We start from the raw sequence: 26,830 nt of genomic DNA on the forward strand, positions 1-26,830 counted from the left end.
TTTGTTGACTTCTATCAAGAACGACCCCCGGTGGCAGGCGAAAGTCAAGCGGAAGTGGCTGCATCAGCGAAATGGGAAGAAGGTGACGAAAAAGCACGTGCTACGATTTTGCTGCTGCTAGAAGATAATCAATTCAGCGGCGTTGGCAGAAGGCAACGCTGTCCACCACGGTTTCGTTATTGCAGCGGATGTGCAAGATCCGGTACACGGAAGATGAGGATATGGACGATTATCTCACGAAAATGGAGGACTTGTACACGAAGCTGTGCAGCGCTGGAAAGGACCTAAGAGAAGACACCATGGTGGCCTTTATCCTGCGAGGGCTACCCAAATCGTTTAACGCGTTGACAATCGCAAGTATTGTTTGAGTTATATATAGTTTTGTTGAAATCACCGACTCGTCTAGTCACCATTTATTTCTGTTCCAAGAGGTTATGGGCCAGCAGGTGGTGCCCTAGCAACGAGTCAACAGCAGTGCTGAAATAGTTATTTATGCAACAAGTTGCAAAATGATGATTTTTTCAGCACGAGTCGTACATTTATCCAACGAGGCTTGCCGAGTTGGATAAATACGACGAGTGCTGAAAAAATCGAGTTTTGCAACGAGTTGCATACAACATTTTTTGTAATTACGAAAAATACTCATTCAGTATGATCGTTTCTACCTCCACAAACATGTATCAGGAGAGAGGAACCACGTGCGAGCACATGCTTATCAGCGTAGTATTTTTTTGTTCGATCAGGTAGCCTATGGTGTAGTAGGTGTCACCAATGAACGAGCTGCCGTCATCAAACAGTTGTGCACAGACAAAAGCAAAGGAAGTTTCAGCAGCTGCCCCTTCACCAAATTTGCAGTTCGAATTGGAATTCAAATCGTTCTTATTCAGATTTGAGCTACTCTGAGGATGTGCAGGCATCAGCTGAATCTGCGGTAGGCGTGGCAGCAAGTGAAAAGTGCGTGTTGGCAAAAGTGCCGAAAAGTGCTACTTTTCAGCACTTTTAAGAGTGCCAAAAAGTAGCACTTTTCGGCACACTTGCATCAGCGGTGAAAAGTAGGCCATTTCATCATACTTCAGCCTATTGAAATGTCCAACTTTTCACAACGTAATTACAAAAAATTCATTTCGTCATATCTAAGTTCAATCACCTACAGCTCATTCTAGAAGCTGAACCTGAGAATATGATATATGAAAAACTTGTGGGGCAAGACCAGTTCTGCAAGAAAGTCACGGAAAAAACGTAATTTTTCGAATATTTAAGATAAATGTCACGGACTACCTTCGAAAAATGCAAATAATATTCACGATGAATATCATTTGGCATTTTCAAAGGTAGGCCGTGACATTTACCTTAAACATTCAAAAAATAGTTGTTTTTCCGTGACTTTCTTGCAGAACTGGTCTAGCCCCACAAGTTTTTCATATATCATATTCTCAGGTTCAGCTTCTAGAATGAGCTGTAGATGATTGAATTTAGATATGACGAAATGAAATTTTCAGCACTGGTCAACAGTGAAGAAAAATTTTCCAACTCGAGCGCAGGATGGAGAAACTGGGAGTTCAAAAACTCAATGGAGCAAACTACAATTCCTGGAAGTTCAGTGTGGAACTACTCTGCCTATAACCCAGCAAAGGCGCCATCCACAAATTACGTAACGCTCTAGGGGGAGGGGGGAGTATCGTCGAGCGTTACGGTCCATACAAAAAATTTCGGGGTTTCATACAAAAAAGCGTTACGGAGGGGGGAGGGGGGGTCGAAAAATGCCGATTTTAGCGTTACGTAATAAATGGATGATGCCAAATATGGGACTGATATGTGATCATAGGCAGTACTGCTCTTCCGAGAGGATTTGTGAAAGTTCGTTTGCGGAGCGAGACCTACCACGGAAGCGGATATTGCCGTATGGAACCAGGGCGATCAACGGGCGCGTGCGACGATCGAGTTGCTGATGGAGAGCACCCAACACGGACTCATTAAGCAAACGATCACGGCCAAGGAAGCCTGGGAGAATTTGAAGAACCATTTTGCAAAACTACCCTAACGTCAAAAGTATCGTACCTGAGAAATTTGATTTTGAAGCGGTACTCTGAAGGAGAAAACATGGAGCGGCACGTAACGGAAATGGAAAAAGCGTTTGAACGTCTGTCGCTGGCCGGACTCGAGCTGGACAAGAAGTTGCAAGTGGCATTAGTCCTGAGCAGTCTCCCGAAGTCATTCAACACCTTAACGACGGCTCTTGAAGAACGTACCGATGAATAACTTACCTTGGATTTGGTCAAGACGAAGTTGATTGACGAAGCGACGAAGCAAGGAAGTAATAGTGAGGAAATGGTTCTCAAATCAGGATCGGGCAAAAGGATGTTGATATGCCATTATAGTCAGAATCCAGGACACAAGCAACGGGAATGTCGGAAAATGGCGAACGATCGCGAAGCGGAAGCGACCAAAGATGACCGAAGAGGACGAATGAATTTTTCGAAGGCCAAGACTGTACGTGAGAACAACGATTTCGCATTCATGACGCTTGGAGCCGAGAAACCAGCTGGAAAGTGCATTGTAGATTCGGGCGCTACGTCACATACGTGCGGAGACAGGAGCTACTTCGTGGATCTGGTAGAATGTGCCTCGGAATACATCACTCTAGCAGACGGGAAAACTACAGCGGCGAAAGGCAGAGGTACCTGTTGGGTGATTTGCTCCAGGACGGTTATCAAGAACAACATCACTCTCTCGGACACGCTGTATGTACCGGATTTAGAAGTAAACTTGATCTCGGTGAAGAAGCTGGTTGCAAGAGGTGCAAACGTTTCGTTCGACACCTGCACGATCATGAGAGAACAGCGGATTGCGGCCACCGCCGTACTGGTGCGAGGTTTGTATGAAGAACTGATTACAGTAAACGAAGCAATGAAAACTGTAGAGCAAGGTCCTCGTGAGGACTGTCTACATCAATGGCATCGGAAACTGGGACATCGTGATCCCGACGCAGTACAAGACATCATTAAGAAGAAGCCTAGCCACGGGGATTCAAATCACGGATTGCGGATTGCGTTCGGTTTGCTAGTGATGTTTGGAAGCGGAGGCAACAAGAGTTCCATTTCCAAAGCAATCAACGACTGCGGACAAACGGCGGAGAAACTCATGTTTGTAGGATTTTCGTCAAACCAGAAAGCCAACAGGTTGATCGATTTGAAGACCAATCGCATTGTGAACAGCAGAGATGCGAAGCTCCTTCCAAGAAGCAGGACGTGCAATTCTGGAGATGACAATGGAAGTATCGTGAAACCTAATCCTTTTTTCTATCGTTGCAGGGGACGTTCGCGGCGAACCAGTGCAAATTGAGGAGGGTCAAAATCCGATTATAAATATTGTGATGATCGTGACGATGCCTCAACTGATGATGACGACAGCCGCACTGAACGTCGCCCAACGCACCGGTCGAATATCCGGCAACATTGGCACGAACTTCAAGTCCAAGTTCAAGTCGTTCAACAAAAGGTGTTCCACCAGCGAGGTATCATGAAAGCGGCCGATTAGTGAACGATAGCACCGAAGATCCTAGGAGCTACACTGAAGCGACATCCTGTGACGAACGCGACCTGTGGAAAAGAGCAATGGATGAGGAGTATGCGTCATTAATCTGGAAAATCTGACGTGGGAAATAGTCAAGCTACCTCCAGAGCTAAAACCCATTGGCTGCCGATGGATTTACAAAAAGAAGCCCGATGAAAAGGGAAATGTCTGCCGTTGGAAAACTCGTCTAGTTGCGCGCATCAAACATGGAATGCTGAGGGAATCTCTTGGTATACAATATATCGCACTTGAGGAGGAGTGTTCGAGAAGCAAGTCTTGAAGCAAGTACGATCACTAGTATTTAAGTATGCCATGAGTAAATATTGTTTGAGTTAAATCTAGTTTTGTTGAAACCACCGACTCGTCTAGTCATCATTTATTTCTGCTCCAAGAGTCCCTAGCCCTCCAAATCCACGACTTAGACAAGAAGGTCGTCGTTGTGATTGTTTTGTTTAATTATGACCCTCTGTCAATTTCAACTTCCATTAAATTTCTCTCGTCGCACACTTGTGATTCTATCCACCGTTTGTTTCATCACTTCCGATACTCCCTCTGTTTCTTACGGAAAGCGCCCAATGTTGGGAATCGCCCAAAGCCGAACGCAACGATTTGACTTTTTTTCGACCGAACACCCTTCTTCTTTGAATAGTGTTAAGCTCACCGAGAAAAGCCAATAAAAATTAATTATCATAAAGTCACGCGATGATCAAACCAAGAAAAAATACCATCAGGTATAGCCATGTAGAGATCCTCTTGAAGATCGCCATGTAGGAAGGCCGTCTTCACATCTGATGTATGATCTGGTCAGTCCTCGCTGCAACTCAACAGCTAAAGTCAATTGTTGTCAACTTGGCCACCGGAGCATAGGTTTCGTGATAATCGAAGCCTGTTTTTCCCTCAGCCCTTTTCCCCATCAACGTCTTCTTTACGGCAGAATAACTACTTCGGTTGTAGTGGTTTCACTTCTGGGGGACGCTTCACTAGCCGCCACACCTGGTTGCTTTCCATCGCTTGCAGATCATCGCCGTACACAGCTGCCATCCAGTAGTCTCGATCGTTATTTCTATTTCATTGTAGGACGAAGGAGGATCTGAAGAGCCGAAAAGTTCTACAACAGAAATTGCTCTAAAAGTAGCAAGAGCGCCTATTGGTTGACTCTGAAAAGTCGTCACTTCAGACGTTTCTTCCCCTTCATCTCTTCATTTTTTTTTTTTCATATAACATATTTTCAAGTTCAAACATCGCAATGCTGCCACACTCCTCCTCGATGTTTACTTCATAGTTTTCATACAGTACACTCCATTTATAACATTTCCTACTAAAATAGCTCTACCATCCTTTTTGACATGACATTTGCCTGAACAAAATTCAATTCGTGCTTTTGATTCTACGACACACTGAACTGAAATAATGTTGCAGTTAAGATCAGGAACAAACAAAACCTTCTTAAGCTTTACTTCAACAGGATTTCCTACATCGTCGATGCCAGTAATGTTTCCTTCTCCTACTCCTACAATTTTCGACACTCTCTCATTCGCCAAATAGAGCTTATCCGATTTAGCTTCCAGCTGTGTGAAGAACGATCGATCCAAAGTTAAGTGATGTGAAGCACCAGAATCAATGATCCATTCACGTGTCGGACTTCTCTCCGCAGCCAAGAAACAAACTGGACGATCGGTTACCTTCTGCTCAGCAATCTTCGCCTTTCCTCTAACGGTAGCATCTGCGCGGTCGATTCCCTGCTGCTCCGCCAGCTTAGAGAGGTACATGTAGCAATTCCGCTTTATGTGTCCCGGTTTACCGCATTCAAAGCAAACACGCTGGTCATCACTTTTGTCAAGCTGCTTACCGGATGTAATCCTTGATCTTGATACGGCTGTCTTCATTGCCTTCTGCTCCTGAATCCCAGATTTGTGCTGACGTTTGTAGTATTCGTTTAACAGCTTTGTTTTCACCGTCCATTCCGTAAGCTTTCCGTCGCTGCCTTCAATCATTGTCACGAAACTATCGTACGATTCTGGTAGACTGGCCATGATAAAATTGCATTTCATCTCCTCCGCAATGTCACATCCAACTTCCGCAAGTTTATCGAACAACGCATCCATCGAAATCATATGCTCCTCCACGTTGCCGCCTTCTTCCATTTCTAGCCTGCACAAACGTTTCACTAGACCGACTCCGCTGGCGGAAGACTGCCTAACATGATACTCACGCAAAACGTTCCACGTTTCCTGGGCCGTTGTAGCATTTTTGATCAGCTGCAGTTGACTATTCTCCACAAGGTATCCAATTGTAGCCGCTGCCCGCTCGTCCTTGTCCACCCATGCTTCGGTTAGGCGGTTCACTGGTGGGAGGTCATCAGCAATGACGCGCCACAGCCCCTCTCGGATCAATAATTGCTTCGTTCGTTGCTTCCACAAGTCATAGTCTTGGAAATTCAAGCGAATCGTCGCTACTTTCAGCTCCATATCCATTTTCAGCTACTTCACTGCCACGAACCACTAAACTGTTCCTTGAACCACTGTTCACTGTTCCTCTAGTGTATATTGTTACTCCGCCGGGCTCATAACCTGTCGGAATCGTCTTTGGAAGCAGAGTAAAATACACTGAAACCTTCGTAAAAGCGTCTTTATTGTAAGAAAAACTTATACAGAATGACAAAATATTGAGTCGCAGATGTCAAACAAAATTCAAATAAAAAACGGGTTACTGCGATTGCACATATTTTCAAGTTCAAACATCGCAATACTCCCACACAGCCCACTGAAGTCTGCCGTTTTTTTTATATGTTTCACAATATTCGCATCTATGTACACTTGATGCAACTCGAGATTCATGCGTTTGCGCACACTCCATTTTCTTGTTCCCCACCGAGAATTGTCCGCAGCACTTTGCGTTTTAAAACTTCAAAAGCTGTTCGCTCTACCTCCATGCCTCGTGACCGTACATAGAGGGCAACCGTAAGATTCAGCGTCTTATAGTAAGCGAATTTCGTTTGCGTTTACAAATTGCGGGAGCTGTTACGTTATCCGTAACGTTACGCACTCCGTAAAAGGCCCTATTCGCAGCTGCAATACGCCTTTGTAGTTCACGGGAAACGTCATTGTCACATGGCACAAGTGTTCCAAGATAAACAAATTCTTCAACAACTTCAAACACATCTCCATCAAACCACTACCTTCAAATATGGATCAATAGGTCTGTGCCAAAACAAAGGAAAAGAAAAAAAAACACTACCTTAGCACTAACACCACTAGGCCTGCGACTGTTTCTACCCGGTATCGTCAAGGAATTGGCATCCCTATCCCACCAATGCAATGTTTTCGTAGCCAGCATAACAGCGGCTGAAGCGTAGGGCTCAAGCTGACAACCTATCTTTCAACACAGCAGCATAATTTTAATGCGGGGTAAGAAAACAAGAAGACCATAACAGTCCCCTGGGTATCGTATACTTCGTCTTCCAGAGGAACATAAGCTTCCTCCACTGCCCTACAATCGATACCGGTGAGATCACAGGCTTATTCTGCGCGTCGAATGAGGTGACAAAAGTCGACTCGCCCAATTTGATTTGCATTAGTCGTCTCACGTCACGTGAGACGAAACCGTCCGTCTCACCTCACACGCCGCGCAGAATAAGCCTGAATATCGTCCGCAAAGCCGAGGAGAATGTGCGACATGCCACAATTTTCTTCCTCTGTCTAGGTGCAGATCTCTTATTTTATCAAGGAAGGACTCTTATGTCTACAAAATTGTCCAATCAAGTTGTCAAGTCTCCTATTGCCCATTGCACGGTGACGTTATCAAGAAATCGCTCTCTTTCTCTCCTACGGGAAATTAGAAAACAACAGGACCAACACCTGTCAAATTTGACAGGTACTGGTCCTGTTGTTTTTAAACTCTCTGAAGGAGCAAAAGAGATAGAATTTCGCCGTGAAGTGGTCTATTCTATCTACAAGTTTCTCTTTCTATCTACACCCCTTTGGTAACCTCGATAGCCATGGCTTTCTTTCCATTCCACTCTGAACTGAACAACAGTCTTTCCGAATGTTTTCATCAGTTTTTTGTTTTCGTGTATTGTTCTGTTGTTTCGCCTCTAGCTTTGCACCTGTTTTTTTTGTTTTGTTTTGTCTGCTTTGTTGCTTGCGCTCAATTTGTTTCGTGTATTTGCATTATTGATCGCCTCAGCGCCCCTACACTTGTTTAGGTATGATTATTTTAGTTTACACTTTCGTTCAACAACCTTTTTTCTTGATGCTGATTGTTTTCAGAATGATTACTTGTTTTGTTCGGGTTTTATTTTTGGTTTATCACATTGAATACTTACTTACCGTTTTTTCGGGTTATCCTAACTTTTGCGCTTCTTCTCTGTCACGTTGGTAGTACTGTCGTGACTTGCAGCTTCTTCCACTGTTTTCTCTCGAGTTGATGTCTAAATGCGATTAGATGCACGCGTACTGAATTGGTTATGTCTTCCTAAGGATTCGACGAAAAGCGCATATCGCTTATAGCAAGCTGCATCAAACTTCTTTGTCGTCTAATCTCGCTGCCTCTGCTTCTAGTGCTTTTGTCTGTTTACAAGTTTCTTCTTATGTATACGTTAGAAATCCTCTACATAGAGATGAGCGGAAGTTACATACGTCGATTCGGCAACGCTGTTTGTTTTGTTTACAACAGCTGCCAACACTTGCTACAAAGCTAGATGTTCAAACTTTGTTCGTGACTTCGTTGTGGTTCAAGTTGTTTTGTTTACATTTTCTAACTATAGTAGAATTTTTTTTCCAAAATTTTGTTGAAATAGCGGAGCAATCGAAGAAATCTGAAATTCATTGCAAAAGTGCTACGCTAATCATATCGGCAGAAGTGAAGCAAGAAGCAGCAATGGAAGTTTTTTCGACAAGTTCAGCAACAAAAGTGTCGTCATAAGCATGAGCTTTTGAAAGCAGAATTAATAAATTTTTATCTTTTTACTAAACATACATATGCCGCCAATTTCTCGATATTAAAAATAAATAATTTTTATTTATTTAGTTCCGATTGCAATACCATTCAAACGACGCCTTCCTACGAACGATAAGCATGTTCATTTGGCTCACACTTTGACAGTTCTCTCTGCACGATTGGCTCACAATGGCCGCCTCCGCAGATCTCTATAATGTAGGATTACTAGTATACGTATATATTGCTACGAATAAATACTTTCTTCGCTTGCCCTCGAATTCTTTTCAGTTTTGCTTTGGGTCTCACGGGTTACGCGATTTCCTAAGAGTTTTTGATAGTATGGTAGGCTTGCGTTACGGATTAACGGAGCAATAGAGTTTGGTCTTTCAATTCGTGGTGAACGGCAGCTTCTCCTGTTTTCGAAAACCGCATTTTTCAATGAGTATGAGTACGTGACTTTCATGACTGTCTCTCTGTATGTGTGTGAGTATGTATTATGTATGTATGAGTGTGACTTTGTTAGGCCCCCGTCAGTCAACTAATGTTGGTAGATTCGCTGAGCAAGAGCATCGTCGTATCTCCTTGTGAGGAATTGTTTTGCATGTTTGTTTCTGTTTATTGGAAATCCACTCGTCTTAAAGGTAGATCTGTTTTCAGCTCCAACTCTTAACGTTTAGTATTTTTTACCTTAATCTTACACATTATGAAATTCGTCTAATCGTTCGACTACAACAAACTCGCTACCGGCTCTCACAATCTCTTGGTTTCACGTAGTCGAAAACTCCGTCTAGAAGCGTCTTTTGCTTTGCAACTTGTATGCGTTTGCATTACGCCTAAATGCAACTATCATGCGTATGCGCAACCTCTTTTGTTTGTATGTGTGTCTGTGTGTGAACTGTACCAACTAGCCAACAATCATCCGCGGTGTTGCGCGTTATACTCGTTTCGTATCACAATCGTCCTAAAAACGTTTTTTTTGGTCGCCTACTTAGATGTAAACAGGATTCTCCTGGCCCGTCAGTAGCCGAAACATCGAAGTAGGCATGGTTTTCATGTGAATCTGGTGGCAAAAAGGGGACACATTCTTAACATATGCACGTGCAGGTGAAGTAACGCACACTGTTGACACTTACCTCGCCCACAGATGTCGCTAGCAGGTTGACGATCTTTTCGTGTGGTACAGCCACCACGCTTTGGTTGTTGATTTCGATGATTCGGTGTCCGACGCGGACTCCGCCTCGTTCGGCGATGCCACCGCGCAGTAGGCTGCAAATCTGTTGGCGATGCAGGTGAAATGAATGTTAGTGAGGAGCATTATAGGAATCCTGGAGGATTCCGTTCAGATATTTCAGAGGATTCCGTCCAGGAATCCAGCAGGATTCCGTCCAAGAATTCCGTCCAAAAATTCCGTAGGATTCCGTCCAGGAATCCAGGAGGATTCCGTCCAGGAATCCAGGAGGATTCCGTCCAGGAATCCAGGAGGATTCCGTCCAGGAATCCAGGAGGATTCCGTCCAGGAATCCAGGAGGATTCCGTCCAGGAATCCAGGAGGATTCCATCCAGGAATCCAGGAGGATTCCGTCCACCCTAATAAAAAAGTATTATACACTGCCGATTAGGTGAATGATTGTATCATTCCGTGTATGATCAAGATGATAGCCCGAAAGGGTTGTTAAGCACGTTGTATCATATTTTTCTATTAGGGCAGGAATCCAGGAGGATTTCGTCCAGGAATCCAGGAGGATTTCGTCCAGGAATCCAGGAGGATTTCGTCCAGAAATCCAGGAGGATTCCGTCCGCGAATCCTGAAGGATTTCATCCAGAAATCCAGGAGGATCCCGTCCAGGAATCCAGGAGGATTCCGTCCAGGAATCCAGGAGGATTCCGTCCAGGAATCCAGGAGGATTCCGTCCAGGAATCCAGGAGGATTCCGTCCAGGAATCCAGGAGGATTCCGTCCAGGAATCCAGGAGGATTCCGTTCAGCAACCCAGGAGGATTTCGTCATGGAATCCAGGAGGTTCCCGTCCAGGAATCCTGGAGGATCCCGTCCAGGAATCCAGGAGGATTCCGTCCAGGAATCCAGGAGGATTCCGTCCAGGAATCCAGGAGGATTCCGTCCAGAAATCCAGGAAGATTCTGTCCAGGAATCCAGGTGGATTCCGTCCAGGAACCCAGGAGGGTTCCGTCCAGGAATCCAGGAGGATTCCGTCCAGGAATCCAGGAGGATTCCATCCAGGAATCCAGGAGGATTCCGTCCAGGAATCCAGGAGGATTCCGTCCAGGAATCCAGGAGGATTCCGTCCAGGAATCCAGGAGGATTTCGTCATGGAATCCAGGAGAATTTCGTCCAGGAATCCAGGAGGATTCCGTCCAGGAATCCAGGAGGATTCCGTCCAGGAATCCAGGAGGATTCCGTCCAGGAATCCAGGAGGATTCCGTCCAGGAATCCAGGAGGATTCCGTCCAGGAATCCAGGAGGATTCCGTCCAGGAATCCAGCAGGATTCCGTCCAGGAATCCAGCAGGATTCCGTCCAGGAATCCAGCAGGATTCCGTCCAGGAATCCAGGAGGATTCCGTCCAGGAATCCAGGAGGATTCCGTCCAGGAATCCAGGAGGATTCCGTCCAGGAATCCAGGAGGATTCCGTCCAGAAATCCAGGAGGATTCCGTCCAGGAATCCAGGAGGATTCCGTCCACGAATCCAGGAGGATTCTGTCCAAGAATCCAGGAGGATGTTGTCCAAGAATCCAGGAGTATTCCGTCCAGGAATCCAGGAGGATTCCGTCCAGGAATCCAGGAGGATTCTGTCCAGGAATCCAGGACGATTCCGTCGAGGAATCGAGGAGGATTCCGTCCAGAAATCCAGGAGGATTCCGTCCAGGAATCCAGGAGAATTCCGTCCAGAAATCCAGGAGGATTCCGTCCAGGAATCCAGGAGGATTCCGTCCAGGAATCCAGGAGGATTCCGTCCAGGAATCCAGGAGGATTCCGTCCAGGAATCCAGGAGGATTCCGTCCAGGAATCCAGGAGGATTCCGTCCAGGAATCCAGGAGGATTCCGTCCAGGAATCCAGGAGGATTCCGGCCAGGCATGCAGGAGGATTCCTTCCAGGAATCCAGGAGGATTCCGTCCAGGAGGATTTCGTATAGGATTCTCTCCAGGAATCCTGGAGGATTCCGTTCAGGAAACCTGGAGGATTCCATCCTGTAATTCTGGAGGATTCCGTCCCGAAACCCTGGAGGATTCTGTTTTGAAATGCTGGAGTATTCCGTCCCGAAATCCTGGAGGATTCCGTCCCGAAATCCTGGAGGATTCCGTCTTGAAATCCTGGAGGATTCTGTCCCGAAATCCTGGAGGATTATGTCCCGAAATCCTGGAAGATTCCGTCCCGAAATTCTGGAAGATTCCGTCCTGAAATCCTGGAGGATCCCGTCCCGAAATCCTGGGGGATTCCGTTCAGGAGTCGTGGAGGATTCCAACCAGGAATCCCGGAGGATTACATCCAGAAATCCAAAACGATTCTCCCCAGAAGTCCTGGAGGAAGTCCTGCCGGAAGTCTGAAGGGGTTTGGCTAAGATCTATGCTATCACTATCACTTTTGAAAGAGGAAAAAGCATCTTTGAGTGATTCTGATGGAAGATTTTGGTTGAAGGTTTCGTAGATTTCAGAAAGGTCCTTCTCGTGAACTTACCACCCCATTCTGCACGCTGAACCCTAGCTGGTACTTGGTGTTGGGCCGCTTTATCCGCACTTCAACTACAGGAGCGCACGGAACTACCGTAAACTTGACCGCCGTTTGGTTTTTGGTGTTCTTGATGTATCCCTGGCAGGTGGACAGCGGCAACCCGACCAAACTCAGCCCATTGATCGCGATGATCTGATCACCGATGTTCAACTGACCGCATCGGGCCGCCGCTCCGGACGAGGCCAGGTTCGCAATGACCACCGTCGGAAGCATCGAACCCCAGCCGGACTCGACGATTACCACCCCGAGGATCTCGCCTTTCGCCTTCGGCACCACCACCTCCTTCTGCAGTTCCTTCTTGGCGAAGACCTCCAGCTCGTCGCCGAAGATCTCCTGACTGTTGAGCACCTCTTGGTAGTCCATCTCCTTCATAAAGCTGTGATCCTCAATTCCGTTGGCCTTCAGGAACTCCATGTAGGCCACCTGGAACGCCTGCCCAATGGATTGCGCTATGAACTGAGCCTCGTTGCTTTCGAACACGTGACAGATCATCTTGGGCGTCCGGTTACCTCGCGGCAGGGACTTCTTTGGTGGACTATTGTTGTTACCACTGTCACCGGTGGTGGTGGGGCCACCGGTGGAAACATTCGTGGAGGCGGTCTGCTGAGCGGTGGCCGCTACAAGCGATGCAGCCGGATCACCCGGATCCACGTCCTGCGGTACGAATCGCCTCCGGGCCATCAGCACCACCAGGTCGCCGATGTCGGCAATGTAGGAGATCGTCCGCAGGGCGTGGTCCATCATGATCTCCTTGAGATCGGTGTTCAGCACCATGATCTTCTCGGTCGAGATGAACAGATCGACTTCGGTACTGGGCTGCGACTCACCTTCCGGGGCCTGGAAAGAAACATGCAGGGATGATGTATCGAATGGGAGCGGTTGAAGAGGTCAACGACACAGTTAGCGTATAAATCTAGCGATCTCTCTCTTACCAATGCCTTCGCAGGGGGGTCAACAACGTAACGCAGGTTTTGTGTGATAGTGTTAGTGGTGGTAGTAGTGGTAGTAGTAGGTAGCAGTAGATCATCGAGCAAGCGAGCAATTTAGAAAGAAAGAACGATGAGAGGATCATCGATTCGGTTAGCGGTTCTGTTCTATTAGCGGTAACAAATGTGTGATCACACTCGATCGTGATCGAGGCGTAGACGTTTGCTTACCTTGATTCGGGAAACGGCTTCTTCGGCTTGCATCATTCGGGTCGATTTGGTCGGTTGACCCTCGCAAACCAACTGGGTGGAACCGAGGTAGCGCGATCGGAAGAGAACACCCTCGATGAGGACTGTTGGATCCAGAAGGCCTGTGAACGGAAAGTGAAGGTCAACTCGGTTGCACTCGGCTTATGTTAAGCAAGATCGAACATTGATCTGCAACAAGGGATGAAAGCATGCACGGTTATGAGTTGTATTGAGAACCCCTAGGGCAGCATTTATCATACATGAACTGGTTACGAAGTTCGCTGATAAAAAACTTGGTGTTTAGATGATCGATTCAAAACCCATGTAACTGAAAGTTCCGCCATTACAAAAAAGTACTTTTCATAAAAAGGCCCAAGGTAAGATGTTTTTGAGTATTCACTAGATGTTCGTCGTAGTATCACTTTCACTTTTCAATACTTTCAAATTCCGAAGAATTTCCCCCGGAAATTCCGAAGAATTTCCCCCGGAAATTCCGCAAAATTTCCCCCGGAAATTCCGCAAAATTTCCCCCGGAAATTCCGAAAAATTTCCCCCGGAAATTCCGAAAAATTTCCCCCGGAAATTCCGAAAAATTTCCCCCGGGAAATCCGGAGAATTTTCCCCGGGAAATCCGGAGAATTTCCCCCGGAAATTCCGAAGAATTTCCCCCGGAAATTCCGAAGAATTTCCCCCGGAAATTCCGAAGAATTTCCCCCGGAAATTCCGAAGAATTTCCCCCGGAAATTCCGAAGAATTTCCCCCGGAAATTCCGAAGAATTTCCCCCGGAAGTTCCGAAGAATTTCCCCCGGAAGTTCCGAAGAATTTCCCCCGGAAATTCCGGAGAATTTCCCCCGGAAATTCCGGAGAATTTCCCCCGGAAATTCCGGAGAATTTCCCCCGGAAATTCCGGAGAATTTCCCCCGGAAATTCCGTAGAATTTCCCCCGGAAATTCCGGAGAATTTCCCCCGGAAATTCCGGAGAATTTCCCCCGGAAATTCCGGAGAATTTCCCCCGGAAATTCCGGAGAATTTCCCCCGGAAATTCCGGAGAATTTCCCCGGAAATTCCGGAGAATTTCCCCCGGAAATTCCGGAGAATTTCCCCCGGAAATTCCGGAGAATTTCCCCGGAAATTCCGGAGAATTTCCCCCGGAAATTCCGGAGAATTTCCCCCGGAAATTCCGGAGAATTTCCCCCGGAAATTCCGGAGAATTTCCCCCGGAAATTCCGGAGAATTTCCCCCGGAAATTCCGGAGAATTTCCCCCGGAAATTCCGGAGAATTTCCCCCGGAAATTCCGGAGAATTTCCCCCGGAAATTCCGGAGAATTTCCCCCGGAAATTCCGGAGAATTTCCCCCGGAAATTCCGGAGAATTTCCCCCGGAAATTCCGGAGAATTTCCCCCGGAAATTCCGGAGAATTTCCCCCGGAAATTCCGGAGAATTTCCCCCGGAAATTCCGGAGAATTTCCCCCGGAAATTCCGGAGAATTTCCCCCGGAAATTCCGGAGAATTTCCCCCGGAAATTCCGGAGAATTTCCCCCGGAAATTCCGGAGAATTTCCCCCGGAAATTCCGGAGAATTTCCCCCGGAAATTCCGGAGAATTTCCCCCGGAAATTCCGGAGAATTTCCCCCGGAAATTCCGGAGAATTTCCCCCGGAAATTCCGGAGAATTTCCCCCGGAAATTCCGGAGAATTTCCCCCGGAAATTCCGGAGAATTTCCCCCGGAAATTCCGGAGAATTTCCCCCGGAAATTCCGGAGAATTTCCCCCGGAAATTCCGGAGAATTTCCCCCGGAAATTCCGGAGAATTTCCCCCGGAAATTCCGGAGAATTTCCCCCGGAAATTCCGGAGAATTTCCCCCGGAAATTCCGGAGAATTTCCCCCGGAAATTCCGGAGAATTTCCCCCGGAAATTCCGGAGAATTTCCCCCGGAAATTCCGGAGAATTTCCCCCGGAAATTCCGGAGAATTTCCCCCGGAAATTCCGGAGAATTTCCCCCGGAAATTCCGGAGAATTTCCCCCGGAAATTCCGGAGAATTTCCCCCGGAAATTCCGGAGAATTTCCCCCGGAAATTCCGGAGAATTTCCCCCGGAAATTCCGGAGAATTTCCCCCGGAAATTCCGGAGAATTTCCCCCGGAAATTCCGGAGAATTTCCCCCGGAAATTCCGGAGAATTTCCCCCGGAAATTCCGGAGAATTTCCCCCGGAAATTCCGGAGAATTTCCCCCGGAAATTCCGGAGAATTTCCCCCGGAAATTCCGGAGAATTTCCCCCGGAAATTCCGGAGAATTTCCCCCGGAAATTCCGGAGAATTTCCCCCGGAAATTCCGGAGAATTTCCCCCGGAAATTCCGGAGAATTTCCCCCGGAAATTCCGGAGAATTTCCCCCGGAAATTCCGGAGAATTTCCCCCGGAAATTCCGGAGATTCCCCCGGAAATTCCGGAGATTCCCCCGGAAATTCCGGAGAATTTCCCCCGGAAATTCCGGAGAATTTTCCTCGGAAATTCCGGAGAATTTCCCTCGGAAATTCCGGAGAATTTTCCTCGGAAATTCCGGAGAATTTCCCCCGGAAATTCCGGAGAATTTCCCCCGGAAATTCCGGAGAATTTCCCCCGGAAATTCCGGAGAATTTCCCCCGGAAATTCCGGAGAATTTCCCCCGGAAATTCCGGAGAATTTCCCCCGGAAATTCCGGAGAATTTCCCCCGGAAATTCCGGAGAATTTCCCCCGGAAATCCCGGAGAATTTCCCCCGGAAATTCCGGAGAATTTCCCCCGGAAATTCCGGAGAATTTCCCCCGGAAATTCCGGAGAATTTCCCCCGGAAATTCCGGAGAATTTCCCCCGGAAATTCCGAAGAATTTTCCCCGGAAATTCCGGATAATTTCCCCCGGAAATTCCGGAGAATTTCCCCCGGAAATTCCGGAGAATTTCCCCCGGAAATTCCGGAGAATTTCCCCCGGAAATTCCGGAGAATTTCCCCCGGAAATTCCGGAGAATTTCCCCCGGAAATTCCGGAGAATTTCCCCCGGAAATTCCGGAGAATTTCCCCCGGAAATTCCGGAGAATTTCCCCCGGAAATTCCGGAGATTCCCCCGGAAATTCCGGAGAATTTTCCCTCGGAAATTCCGGAGAATTTCCCTCGGAAATTCCGGAGAATTTCCCTCGGAAATTCCGGAGAATTTCCCTCGGAAATTCCGGAGAATTTCTCTCGGAAATTCCGGAGAATTTCCCTCGGAAATTCCGGAGAATTTCCCTCGGAAATTCCGGAGAATTTCCCTCGGAAATTCCGGAGAATTTCCCTCGGAAATTCCGGAGAATTTCCCTCGGAAATTCCGGAGAATTTCCCTCGGAAATTCCGGAGAATTTCCCTCGGAAATTCCGGAGAATTTCCCTCGGAAATTCCGGAGAATTTCCCTCGGAAATTCCGGAGAATTTCCCTCGGAAATTCCGGAGAATTTCCCCCGGAAATTCCGGAGAATTTCCCTCGGAAATTCCGGAGAATTTCCCTCGGAAATTCCGGAGAATTTCCCTCGGAAATTCCGGAGAATTTCCCTCGGAAATTCCGGAGAATTTCCCTCGGAAATTCCGGTAAATTTCCTCTGGATATTCCGGTGAATTCCCTCGAGAAATTCGGATGAATTTACTGCATACACGAAACGTCACAGAACAAAAGAGTGATGGAAACAAATGTCTCTAAGGCGGGGACACTTACACAGCGACATTTGTGGATGGACGGACGGACGGACGGAACACACGCACACATTGTGATCCGGAATGGGTGAGGTTAGGCGTGCAAGAAAAACACGAATCAACATATTTAGACGGTCAGAGGTGGGTTAAGACACTTCTCTAGTTACAAACATTGAATTGAGGGCCCAGGTCCTGATTTGATTTGTTCGCGAGGAAATTAAAAACTGATATGATTGGAGGACTTACCTTCTCTCGTTTTGAACTTTCCCTTTTTGTCCGCATCCTGAAATGGGGGAAAACAAATCTAGATTATGGGTCCATAACTGGAACTGGGTGTCGCTGTTATAGGTTAGAACACCACAAAATGAACACAGAAATGAATCAGAAAACTAACACTCTTCGAGACGGGACTTCCGTCGGCGGCCGTTGGCGAATCAGTCTGCTTGACGTCCTCCGGATCCGACCCCGCGCCGAGCGGAATGGTTCCACCGTTTCCGTACAGATTGGTGATGCCGACGTTCTTCACCGGCGATTCGACCGAGATCTGGGTTCCCACGCCGGCCCGGATGGCCGTGTGGTTTTTGCTGACCAGCGGAACCGTCGGCGACCGGATCGAGCGGATCTTGGCGGCCCGATCGGTGGTCCAACTCTGGTGGTTTGTGAGGACACAGACAAAGACACAAGATGAGGGAAATGAGTGGGGAGTGGGTGACATTGAGCTAGGAAGTTATGTTACCTTTTCATCGGTGAATCCGAGATCATCTAACCGCTGTTGACCGAGCAGTCGATCGGTTTCCAGGTCGGTGTCGGCTTCTTCCTCGTCTGCGCTTAGTAGCTTCGCCGGTTGATCCGAGTCCAAGCTTTCCCGCGATTTGTCGAAGGATCTGTGTGGGAAACGATCGCATTAGAGGATCGATAGAGCTAGAAGTTACCTGGAGTCAACCTGGGAACCCACACTGGAGAAACCTCCGTCCGGCCGTCCTGTTCCGCATCCAGTAGCGAGGGTCCTTCCGTGGACGGAAGAATTTTGGTCTTTTGAAGTGCGGCCTTGATGTCCTTGATCGCTTCCTGGACTTCGTCGCTCGAGTCCACCAACAGTTGCGTCGGTTGATCCGTTGAACCCATCTGGATGGAAGATATGAAGGGATAACCGGACTCCTGTTCTATCGTCATCGCCGCCGCCGCCGCCGCCGACGAGTCATCCGGTTGAGGTTGCTGTTGTTGGTCCATGACGATCGAGATGCCCGATACGGGCGGTGGCGGAGGGGGAGGAGCTAGGTTGTTTTCCGTATCGGAGGCATGCCCACTGGACAGGCCGTCCTCCAGGATTGGCATACTGCTGTAGAGGCGTCCGTAGTCGGTGATGGAGTTGTCGTTGCCACCGCCACCGCTACCCATGTGGCCGTTCAGGTCACCGGAGAGTCCTTGAACGGGATTGAACGATGGTAGATTAGGTTATGTTTGATTATAGAACCACAGAATTTTAAGGATCGGCTCCGTAATGCTGCTTGACACCTGAGACTTTCAAATAAACGTTTCAAAGAAATAAAACTAGGTTGCAATTGTGTTAGTTTAGTTGTATGCCGTTTCCTGGATTGTTGTAACGCGATCGATAAGGTAAGGTGAGATTCCAGGAAATGACATACAAGTGTTAGCTTATAACAACTACTCATGCAATCTAGGTTACTCTAGAGCAAACCAAACAGGCACACACATAGAAAATCCCACCACCAACCGTATTCATTGCCCATGTAGCGCAGCGACACCTCCGAGTCCAGATCGCCACAGTTCGAATCGTAGTCGGTCGTCTCCGGCGACAGCGTGAAACTCCGGATCTTGCTGTCCGCGTGCGTATGTTGGTGTTGGTGTTTGTGATGGGACTGCTGATGTTGCTGCTGGTGCTGATATTGAAACTGCTGGTCTACCTCTTCCGATTCACCTCCGCTACGACTCCCGGAGTCGATATAGAGTTCAATGTCCTGCGATTCTCCAGGACCGAAAGACCCATAACTGTTCTGCTGCTGGTGATTCTGAGCGTAGTGCTGATAGTAACGCTGCGACTCCGCCTGGTCACGCTGTTGTGCGTTATCAGCGTACTGATACTGCCTGTTACTGTACTTATAATAATAGGGATAGCTATTGCTCAGTTGGCCCCCAATCGGGGTGCTGGATTGCTGATCATCTTCTTCCTCGTCATCCTCATCCTCCTCCTGTTCCCCGGACCCCGCGCGATTGGACTTGTTGGCGGCCAACCGCTGGCCTACATAAGCGTTACTTTGAGCATTACGATTAATACTTGCGTTACTGGGATCAGCGTTGTAGCTGAAGAAATAGTCCCGATCGTTCCCACCACCACCCCCATCACCTTCACCGTCTCCATCACCATGGGTTAGTAGGTTAGTCGGAGTTTGGTTATTCTGGTCAGCGCCGCCGCCCTCGTCCATCATCATCAGCGATAGCTCATCGTTCGGAGAGGTGAAATAGTCCACGTAGGTTAGATTGAACTTACTGTCGTCGTTTGCGGAGGAGGCAGCGATCCGTCGTAACCGGGATCCATCGCCGTCATCGTCCAGGTCGATCAACTCCGACTGGCTGTCGGCGGCCGGTGAAGACGCGCGGTGAGGACGGTGCTGATGCGATTCCGATGAGGTCGGCGAGATTACCCGCTGGAATGGAATGGTAGGATAACAGTTTAGTTTTGCGTCAAATACGACTAAGTATATTCTCTACAATGAAACTTTGATCTTCAACCTTTCAAAATTACAGTTCTACCTGCCTTGGATATTCCAGGTCATCCATACATCTGCATCCTCAACAATCTGTTGAGAATGATCCTCACAAGCACCTTCCTCGCTGTGTAGATCAAGCTTATTGGTCTATATGCCGCGTGATTACCAGACAGCAGATCTAAACATCTCGGGAGACTTTACAATGACTACTTTTAAGTCCAGGTTCGGTACATCCGGACCTGGGGCCTAACATACGGCAACATGATCCTCACCAGCACCAGTCCTCTTTGATCTTGAGGAAGGAGGTCTAGGACTCGGATCATAACACGTGAAGAGCCCTTCGATGATCCTGTCTAGCATCTGGAGATTGCTCAGTGGGACCCATACTCCTCGTGTTTTGGCCGTTACGACCTTGTGGGCATCACCGCACGACAGGTCTGCAATCGCCTGAGTCCACCAGCACGCCGGTGGTCTCCCATTTCTAAAGTGGACTTTTCTAGGCATGCGAGAGCACTGCTACCAGTTTGTCCCCGCTTAGACCAAATATATTAAGGTAGATTAAGGTTAAGGAGGTATTGAGGGAGGCGCTCAAGGCGGAGCGCCTCCCTCAATACCTCGTCGTTGAAGTATGATGTCTTCAGCTACGAGGGCTTGGCCTTGGCCTAGCCGCCTCTTATAGTAGTCAGATACTGTAGCGAACCGCCGCGCGATCGCTATGAGCAGAATCTGACCCCGCTGCTTCGTGAAACGGGATCCTCATTCCACGGCATTGAAGTTACGAACTAATACCACCGGCATTCGCCCTGTTAGCTTAGCTATCTTACAGTTCAGTATCTGCGTGAACAGGTCTGCCTACAATCACATGTCAGTTCCATCTCTTCTGGGTTTTCTATACAAATGAGATAGTTAAGCGTGCTCAATCAGCCAACGCGGAGGTTCATAAGAATACGTTGCCCACATCCAACTCCTGGACAAGTACTCAGTCCAGTCCTCCGTTGTTCATTTCTCCGCCACTTTAGATCAACAAGTTCAGATTTAGCTGCTTTACCTGCACCTGTAATTTGTCTTCTGCGGCTCGCTTGAAGGGAAGGCATGCATCTGGGGTTTTCTGTTCGCGAATTTCCCGGAACAGATCAAGCACTTGGGAGGGCTTGTGCAACTTATGACCTTATGACTTTCACCTCTGCATCGCCTACAGAGATTGTTCCTGTCAGGACCTTTACAGTCCCGTTGATGTTGCAGAAGTACGGAGACGAAGAACAAGGTGAGTGTCGATTCACTCATCCAGGTTACGGTTGTCAAGAGCGCAGCGAGGCTGTTACTGTTGGCGGACTATGCACAGCGAGAGAGAATAAAAGAACAACGTCTGTTGTCTGGAAGAAACGCGTACGAACTAACTATATTTATCTTCAGTTTGCATTGGTTTGTGTGCTGTAGCTACACTGGAGTAAATCGTGTTAATAACTTTATTTGTTGTCAACACAGTTGTGCTGACACTCCTGAATGTCCTCCCATACGACTGTGGGTTCCGCGTTGTCCTCTGCCAGATCCTTGAGGAGCTTCTTCATCCACACAGTACTTCCTGGCAGCCTTCCGACAGGGCTACGAACTCGGCCTCAGTGGAAGAGAGGGCAACGCAGTTCTGTTTCCGTGTGGCCCAGCTGACTACGCCGCCGCCGAACTTGATGATTTGGCCAGAATTCGATTTTCGGTCGCTTTCGTTGCCGGCTCAGTCCGCATCGACAAAGCATTCGAGGCCTTCAAATCCGCCGCCTAGATGGAGCCGCAAGTTTTTCGTCCCTATTAAGTACCTCAGCATACGTTTAGCTTCGGTCCAGTCACGATCGGTGGGGTTCGAGACCTTCCTGCGTAGTAGAGAAGTCCCGACGCTGATGTCCGGCCGCGGTTTTCGTTGGCTGGGCTGTCTCCTTATTTTGTTTTATCTAGCGTCAAGTCAAGCGGTACCTTCGAGGGTTTTGCATATCCGTGTCCAAATCTTCCCAGCAGCTTCTCGATGTAGCTTTCTTGGCACATGGTGTAGTGCCCGTCGACTTTTTCGATGTGGATTCCGAGGAACCGACAAAGGTCTCCTAGGGAGTACAGCTTGAAATGTTTCCCCAACTTGACTCGAATCTTCTCGAACTCCTGCTCTGAGTGGCAGAATACGACCATATCGTCTACGTATATCACTATGAAGCACATCTTACCGTCCTTGTTTCTTCGCACGTAGAGGCACATATCCGCTTTGCCGGGCTCGAATCCCATCTGTTTGAAAATGCCATCCATTTTTGCATTCCAAACACCTCGTCGTACTCTGTACCATAGCGTTGAGAGAACCCTTGTGCGACCAACCTCGCTTTGTGCCGCACTATTTGGCCGTTCTCGTCCTCCTTCTGTTTAAAAGTCCATTTGCAGCCAATGGCCTTTCTGCCAGGAGGAAGCTGCACCAGTTCCCTCGTCTGGTTCTCTGCAAGGGCTGTAATCTCCTCCTCCAGCGCCGTCTGCCAAATGGCTTTTTCCGGTCGCTGGATCGCTTCTTCGAATGATCGAGGTTCACTGACGAAATGTTTGGTCACACCGGTCATCTGATCGAAACGTTCCGGTGGAATGCCCTTAGTGACTCGTTCGGACCTCCTCGGTTCGCTTTCACGGTGGGCCGTTTCAATGAGGCCTTCAATACTGTGCTCGGCGTCACTGTCACTGCAACTTTCAAAATCTTCCTCGGAGGTGGAGCTGTCAATTTCTTCCGCCTCTGCTTCCGGTTCGTTGAACGCATCGCTTCCGGAACCTTCTTGTATTTCTGGCTCTTCACGTACTTCGACGACGGAATCGCTCTTCTTCTGTATCAATTCAAATACTGGCCTCACGAGTGGTTTCTGCTTCCGGTTAGCCCCATCAGCTCCTACTTCTTCGTGGATCTATCCAAAAACCGGAAGGCTTTGCGCTCTAGTGAGTAGCCTACGAAAACGAGCTCCTTAGCAGTGGGGGCCAGCTTCTTGCGCTTTTCTTTCGGGAACACTCCCTCTCAAGCGGTTACTCCAAGTCTTCATCGCAAATCTTGGAATGGTACATTGTCCAGTGACTTCGTGATCAGCTTCTTGATCGGTAGTTCCAATTAGGACGATCTTTACGGTTCCAGCCATAACGTGGACTGGATCTCTAAGAAAATGAAGTTTAAAATTAATATCCTTGATCTGTGTCGATTTCACGTTCTGTGCAAGTTCGATACGATCCAGGATTGTCCTTGAATATTGGGATTGATTCTCTTCTCGAGTTACAGTTTAAATCTTCCAGGAGTCCGTCCAACCAAACCGATTTACTGACAGCAGCGTTAAGATTTTGGGTCCTCTTGATCGGATGCTCAATCTCCATCCACAAATCCTGTCAGAGGTGACGAGGACTCATTGCGTTTGTACAGCAAGCTTGTAGAGGTTCAAGTACTTGAACAGAGCCTCGCCTATCAATGATGGTACACCGGATTCTGCTGGTAGCGGCCTAGGTAAATAGCACAGGTAACAGAGGCCAGGCTGAACACAAAGCATCTAGTACATCATGCTTCCAAGTAGTTCTCTAATGGGTTCCTGAGTTGTTTACGGATCCACTTAATTGCAGTCTTTTTTCCATAGGAGTTTTCGTAGTATTGAAGTCCGTCATATTGAATTTGTTCAGAGTCTTCCTAGTGTTGTTCTCTTGAGACAGCTTCAGAATCCCTCTTCTGCGGTCGTAGTCCATCTTCATGCACAGGAAGAATCTTGCCTCATCACAGTCCGACATTTAACATTCATGGGATAATTGTTGGTTCTGCTTTTCAATAGTTCGGATGTTTCTGCCAACGATTAGTAGATCATCCACATACGGCACCAAGTAAATTTGATCATCATTGCTTGTGGACGTAGACGTTCGCTCGGTGCAAACGCTTTAACTGCAATGCTTTTTAACTGCAAGTCCGCTAAGTGCAACAATTTTGCAGTTATCGCACCGCTATCCGTCAAAATGAAATGTCAACAGCGATGCGATGTTTTTCGCGATGCACTCTTGTTGCAATGCGATGTTTTTCGTATGCACATTGGTTGCATTCTGCAGCAACTGACAGTTATGCGACGTCTGTCAGTTGTTGCAGTTATCGAATTTCATTCGGTAAGTGAAACGTAAACATGTTGCACTTATCGAACGTCTACTGTACAGGCAATAATCTCTCTTTGACCTGGAACATCTAAGTTTCAGCAACAACGCATTGAATTTTCCAATCCAGCACCGTGAAGATTGCTGGGGTCCATACATTGATTTCTACAGTTTGCAAATGGTTCCTGGTGCTGATTTGGCTTCATCCGGCACCTTTCACGAATACTCTTGCTATGTGCGGCAACGCTTGACCATCTTCGTTCTCCTTCAACCGGAACACCCATTTGGATTTCAAAGGTGTCAATTCGGGTCGTGGAATCGGTTGCTACACGAGACTAGACTCCATCGATTTTAGCTCGTCGTTCACAGCATTCATCCAACGGTCACGATCATTGTATATATGTATCAAGTATACTTCGGGATATCAGAGACAGCACCTTGAAAAGGTTGCTTCTAAACCAGTTAAATAATCCAGTAACATACCCGGACGCTCCCGTTCGCTGCGCCTCGTGGACGATTTATCAGAATTTCTATACTATTCATGATGCGAAAGGAAGCGCGGTGGGTAGTTCGTCATCGGATTTGCTATCTTGTGCTTTAGCTTGGCTGTCATTCTCCAGGACAGATCCAGTACGTTGGTTCTCCTCAACGGTGACGGATTTATCTTCGCCTTTCGCCTCTTAATCGGGCGATATCAATATCATCAAAGGAATATCTTCTAATTTGCCGTGATTCGATGCATACGGGTAACTTGTTCCATAAAATTTCACATCTGGTGCATATTGAGCATTTGTATCCTATAGGCGATATCTATTTTACCACTTCCCAACTTTTTGCATCTAATTTCTTGCGTAGCTGATTCGAGATCCAAGCCAATCCCTTGGATTCAGCTTCTCGAGGTTTGGCTATCGATTTGTCCATCTTTTCGCCGGGGTGCGAATCTTCGAGAGCGCAGCTGTAGGACTTCTTTTCAGTAAAAATGTATCTGTACCTTCGAATCGAGGATATTTGGATACTTTTTTCCTTATAAAACGTACGGTTTTCGGAGCAGTATTCACGTTTCTGATGGACGGTCAACTTCGATATCGAAGTTCCGAAAATTGCTGTCACCATCGCCTCGTATTTTCTAAATTAAAAAACAAACTTGCGAATAGGCGTCGATGAAGCTGACAAAACAACGGCAGCCATTCTACGGCCCGCAAGCTCTATCGGCCCAAAGCAAGGTCCAAAGACATTCGAATGGATTCTTCTCGTTTCTCTTGAGCTTCTCGAGTTTGAGGTTTAGTTGGCCAAATCTTCTCGCACAATCACTTTCGTTTCGTTTTCTAATAAAAGACTTAATCGTCGGTGCCACAGATTTATTGCGTCTGAACTGCACAGGTCTCCGGGATTCTAATTTCAAGCTCGTATAGATTTCCTCGTAGATAGGCTGTCGCAATAGTGTTTCCATTACGTTTCAACGTTGCCACCTTATTGATGAACACGACTTCGATACCTGCCTTTGCTAACTTCTTAACCGACATCAGAATGTCCCGAAGGCTTGGTACGTACAAGACGTCCTTGACTTAGCTAATGAATTTCTTGCGAAGGGGTTAACCTCACCACTACCGCTACTAACTATATGTGTATCAAGCTTATATTGGAATCCCACGAGTAGCACGGAAAAAAGGATCACTTCACCAGACCCATACATTAAAGTGTCCATTGGAAAGGTCTGTGGAAAATCTAAACTGTTTGATGATATTTACAAAGTTTCATTGCATTCGACACACAATTTCCAATAACCGAAAAAACCTACCTTTGGAAATCCGGGCCTCGCCATCCCAAGCGGTCGTCCACCACCACCAAAACCTCCGCCACCTCCACTCCCATCTCCCCCCTCATCACGATCCACAACTCCAAACCTCCGCGGCGATCCTTCGTACTCCGCAATCGTCAGACCGCCGATGATCCGCTGAATCTTCGTACTGTCCACATCGTAGTAATTCCTCTCGTCATCCCGTCCTCCACCGCCGGAAGCACAGCTATTGTCCTCTTCTTCGTCCCCCTCCCCGTCTTCGTCCTCGGAAGGCACCGGTGAACTGCCCAGAATGTCCCGATCGCCACCCATCCGCCAGTTGCGCATCGTGGTCGTCCCGGTATCGATGTCATCAAACACGACCATCTCCCCGTCGGAAAGCAGCGAGAATGAGGAAAAGGCCGCTTCCGGCGGATGGCGCGACCCGCCGTGGACCATCGTCGGACTCGACGGATTGGTGGAGTTATTGCTATCGTTGTTCCCGCCGCTTCCCACGGGGCTCCGGCCCACTTTGATCTGGTGGTGCTGCATCAGGGTGCTGTGCTGATAGCGAAGCTTCGTGTCCAGATCGGTCAGGTCCGGCGAGTTGAGCACCGTACTGACCGGGGTGGTGTTCGGCGTACGGTTGGCCGGACGCATTTCCCACAGGAGTCGATCGGAGTCGCGACTGTAGCTGTAGCTTTGGGGTCGACCCGGCGGGTTCAGCGGCTGCTGACGCGCCGGTGGAGGAGCGTTTCCTCCGTTGTTGGTGCCGGTGCCTCCGGAAGCGGACGACTTGAGCTGCTGGGTGCCATTGGAGAAGGACATTGCGGCTGTGCTAGTTATGCTTTGCTGGTGCTCTTGCTGAGGAGTGCTCCAAAGGGTGAGTGTGGATGAGTGTGTATTTAACGTAAATCAGTCTTGCTCAATTGCTGAAGATTAACAAAGCGTTTGGTTAATGCTGTTGTTGATTCTCTTATTTGGTAGATAATCTCTGCGATTGCGGTCAAACGGCAGCCAATTCATAATAGCCGGAATTTGTCGGATAGAGCTGAAAGGGAAAAAGGAACAAATC

The 26,830-nt window shown here is 47.8% G+C and overlaps 1 protein-coding gene across 6 annotated transcripts in view; it reads right to left on the bottom strand.

Moving 5' to 3' along the window:
- Positions 1-7,618: 7,618 nt before the first annotated feature.
- LOC109433652 (amyloid-beta A4 precursor protein-binding family A member 2) overlaps positions 7,619-26,830 on the bottom strand; it is a 31,017-nt gene continuing 11,805 nt past the window's right edge. The window contains exons 2-11 of one of the 6 annotated variants that reach the window (XM_062844191.1): positions 25,777-26,806; positions 18,863-19,793; positions 18,083-18,551; positions 17,864-18,011; positions 17,522-17,776; positions 17,374-17,410; positions 13,414-13,553; positions 12,203-13,093; positions 9,645-9,785; positions 7,619-9,571 (exon numbers count right to left, since the gene is read on the bottom strand). In XM_062844191.1, coding sequence (XP_062700175.1) covers positions 9,500-9,571; positions 9,645-9,785; positions 12,203-13,093; positions 13,414-13,553; positions 17,374-17,410; positions 17,522-17,776; positions 17,864-18,011; positions 18,083-18,551; positions 18,863-19,793; positions 25,777-26,583 — 3,891 coding nt within the window. In that variant the 5' untranslated portion in view covers positions 26,584-26,806 and the 3' untranslated portion in view covers positions 7,619-9,499. Of the gene's footprint in view, positions 9,572-9,644; positions 9,786-12,202; positions 13,094-13,413; positions 13,554-17,373; positions 17,411-17,521; positions 17,777-17,863; positions 18,012-18,070; positions 18,552-18,862; positions 19,794-25,776; positions 26,807-26,830 lie in introns of all 6 variants that reach the window. The other 5 variants (XM_062844192.1, XM_062844190.1, XM_062844195.1 and 2 more) reach the window with 5 other exon arrangements.

This window comes from Aedes albopictus, chromosome 1 (assembly GCF_035046485.1).
Source record: "Aedes albopictus strain Foshan chromosome 1, AalbF5, whole genome shotgun sequence".
NCBI classification, from domain to species: domain Eukaryota; kingdom Metazoa; phylum Arthropoda; class Insecta; order Diptera; family Culicidae; genus Aedes; species Aedes albopictus.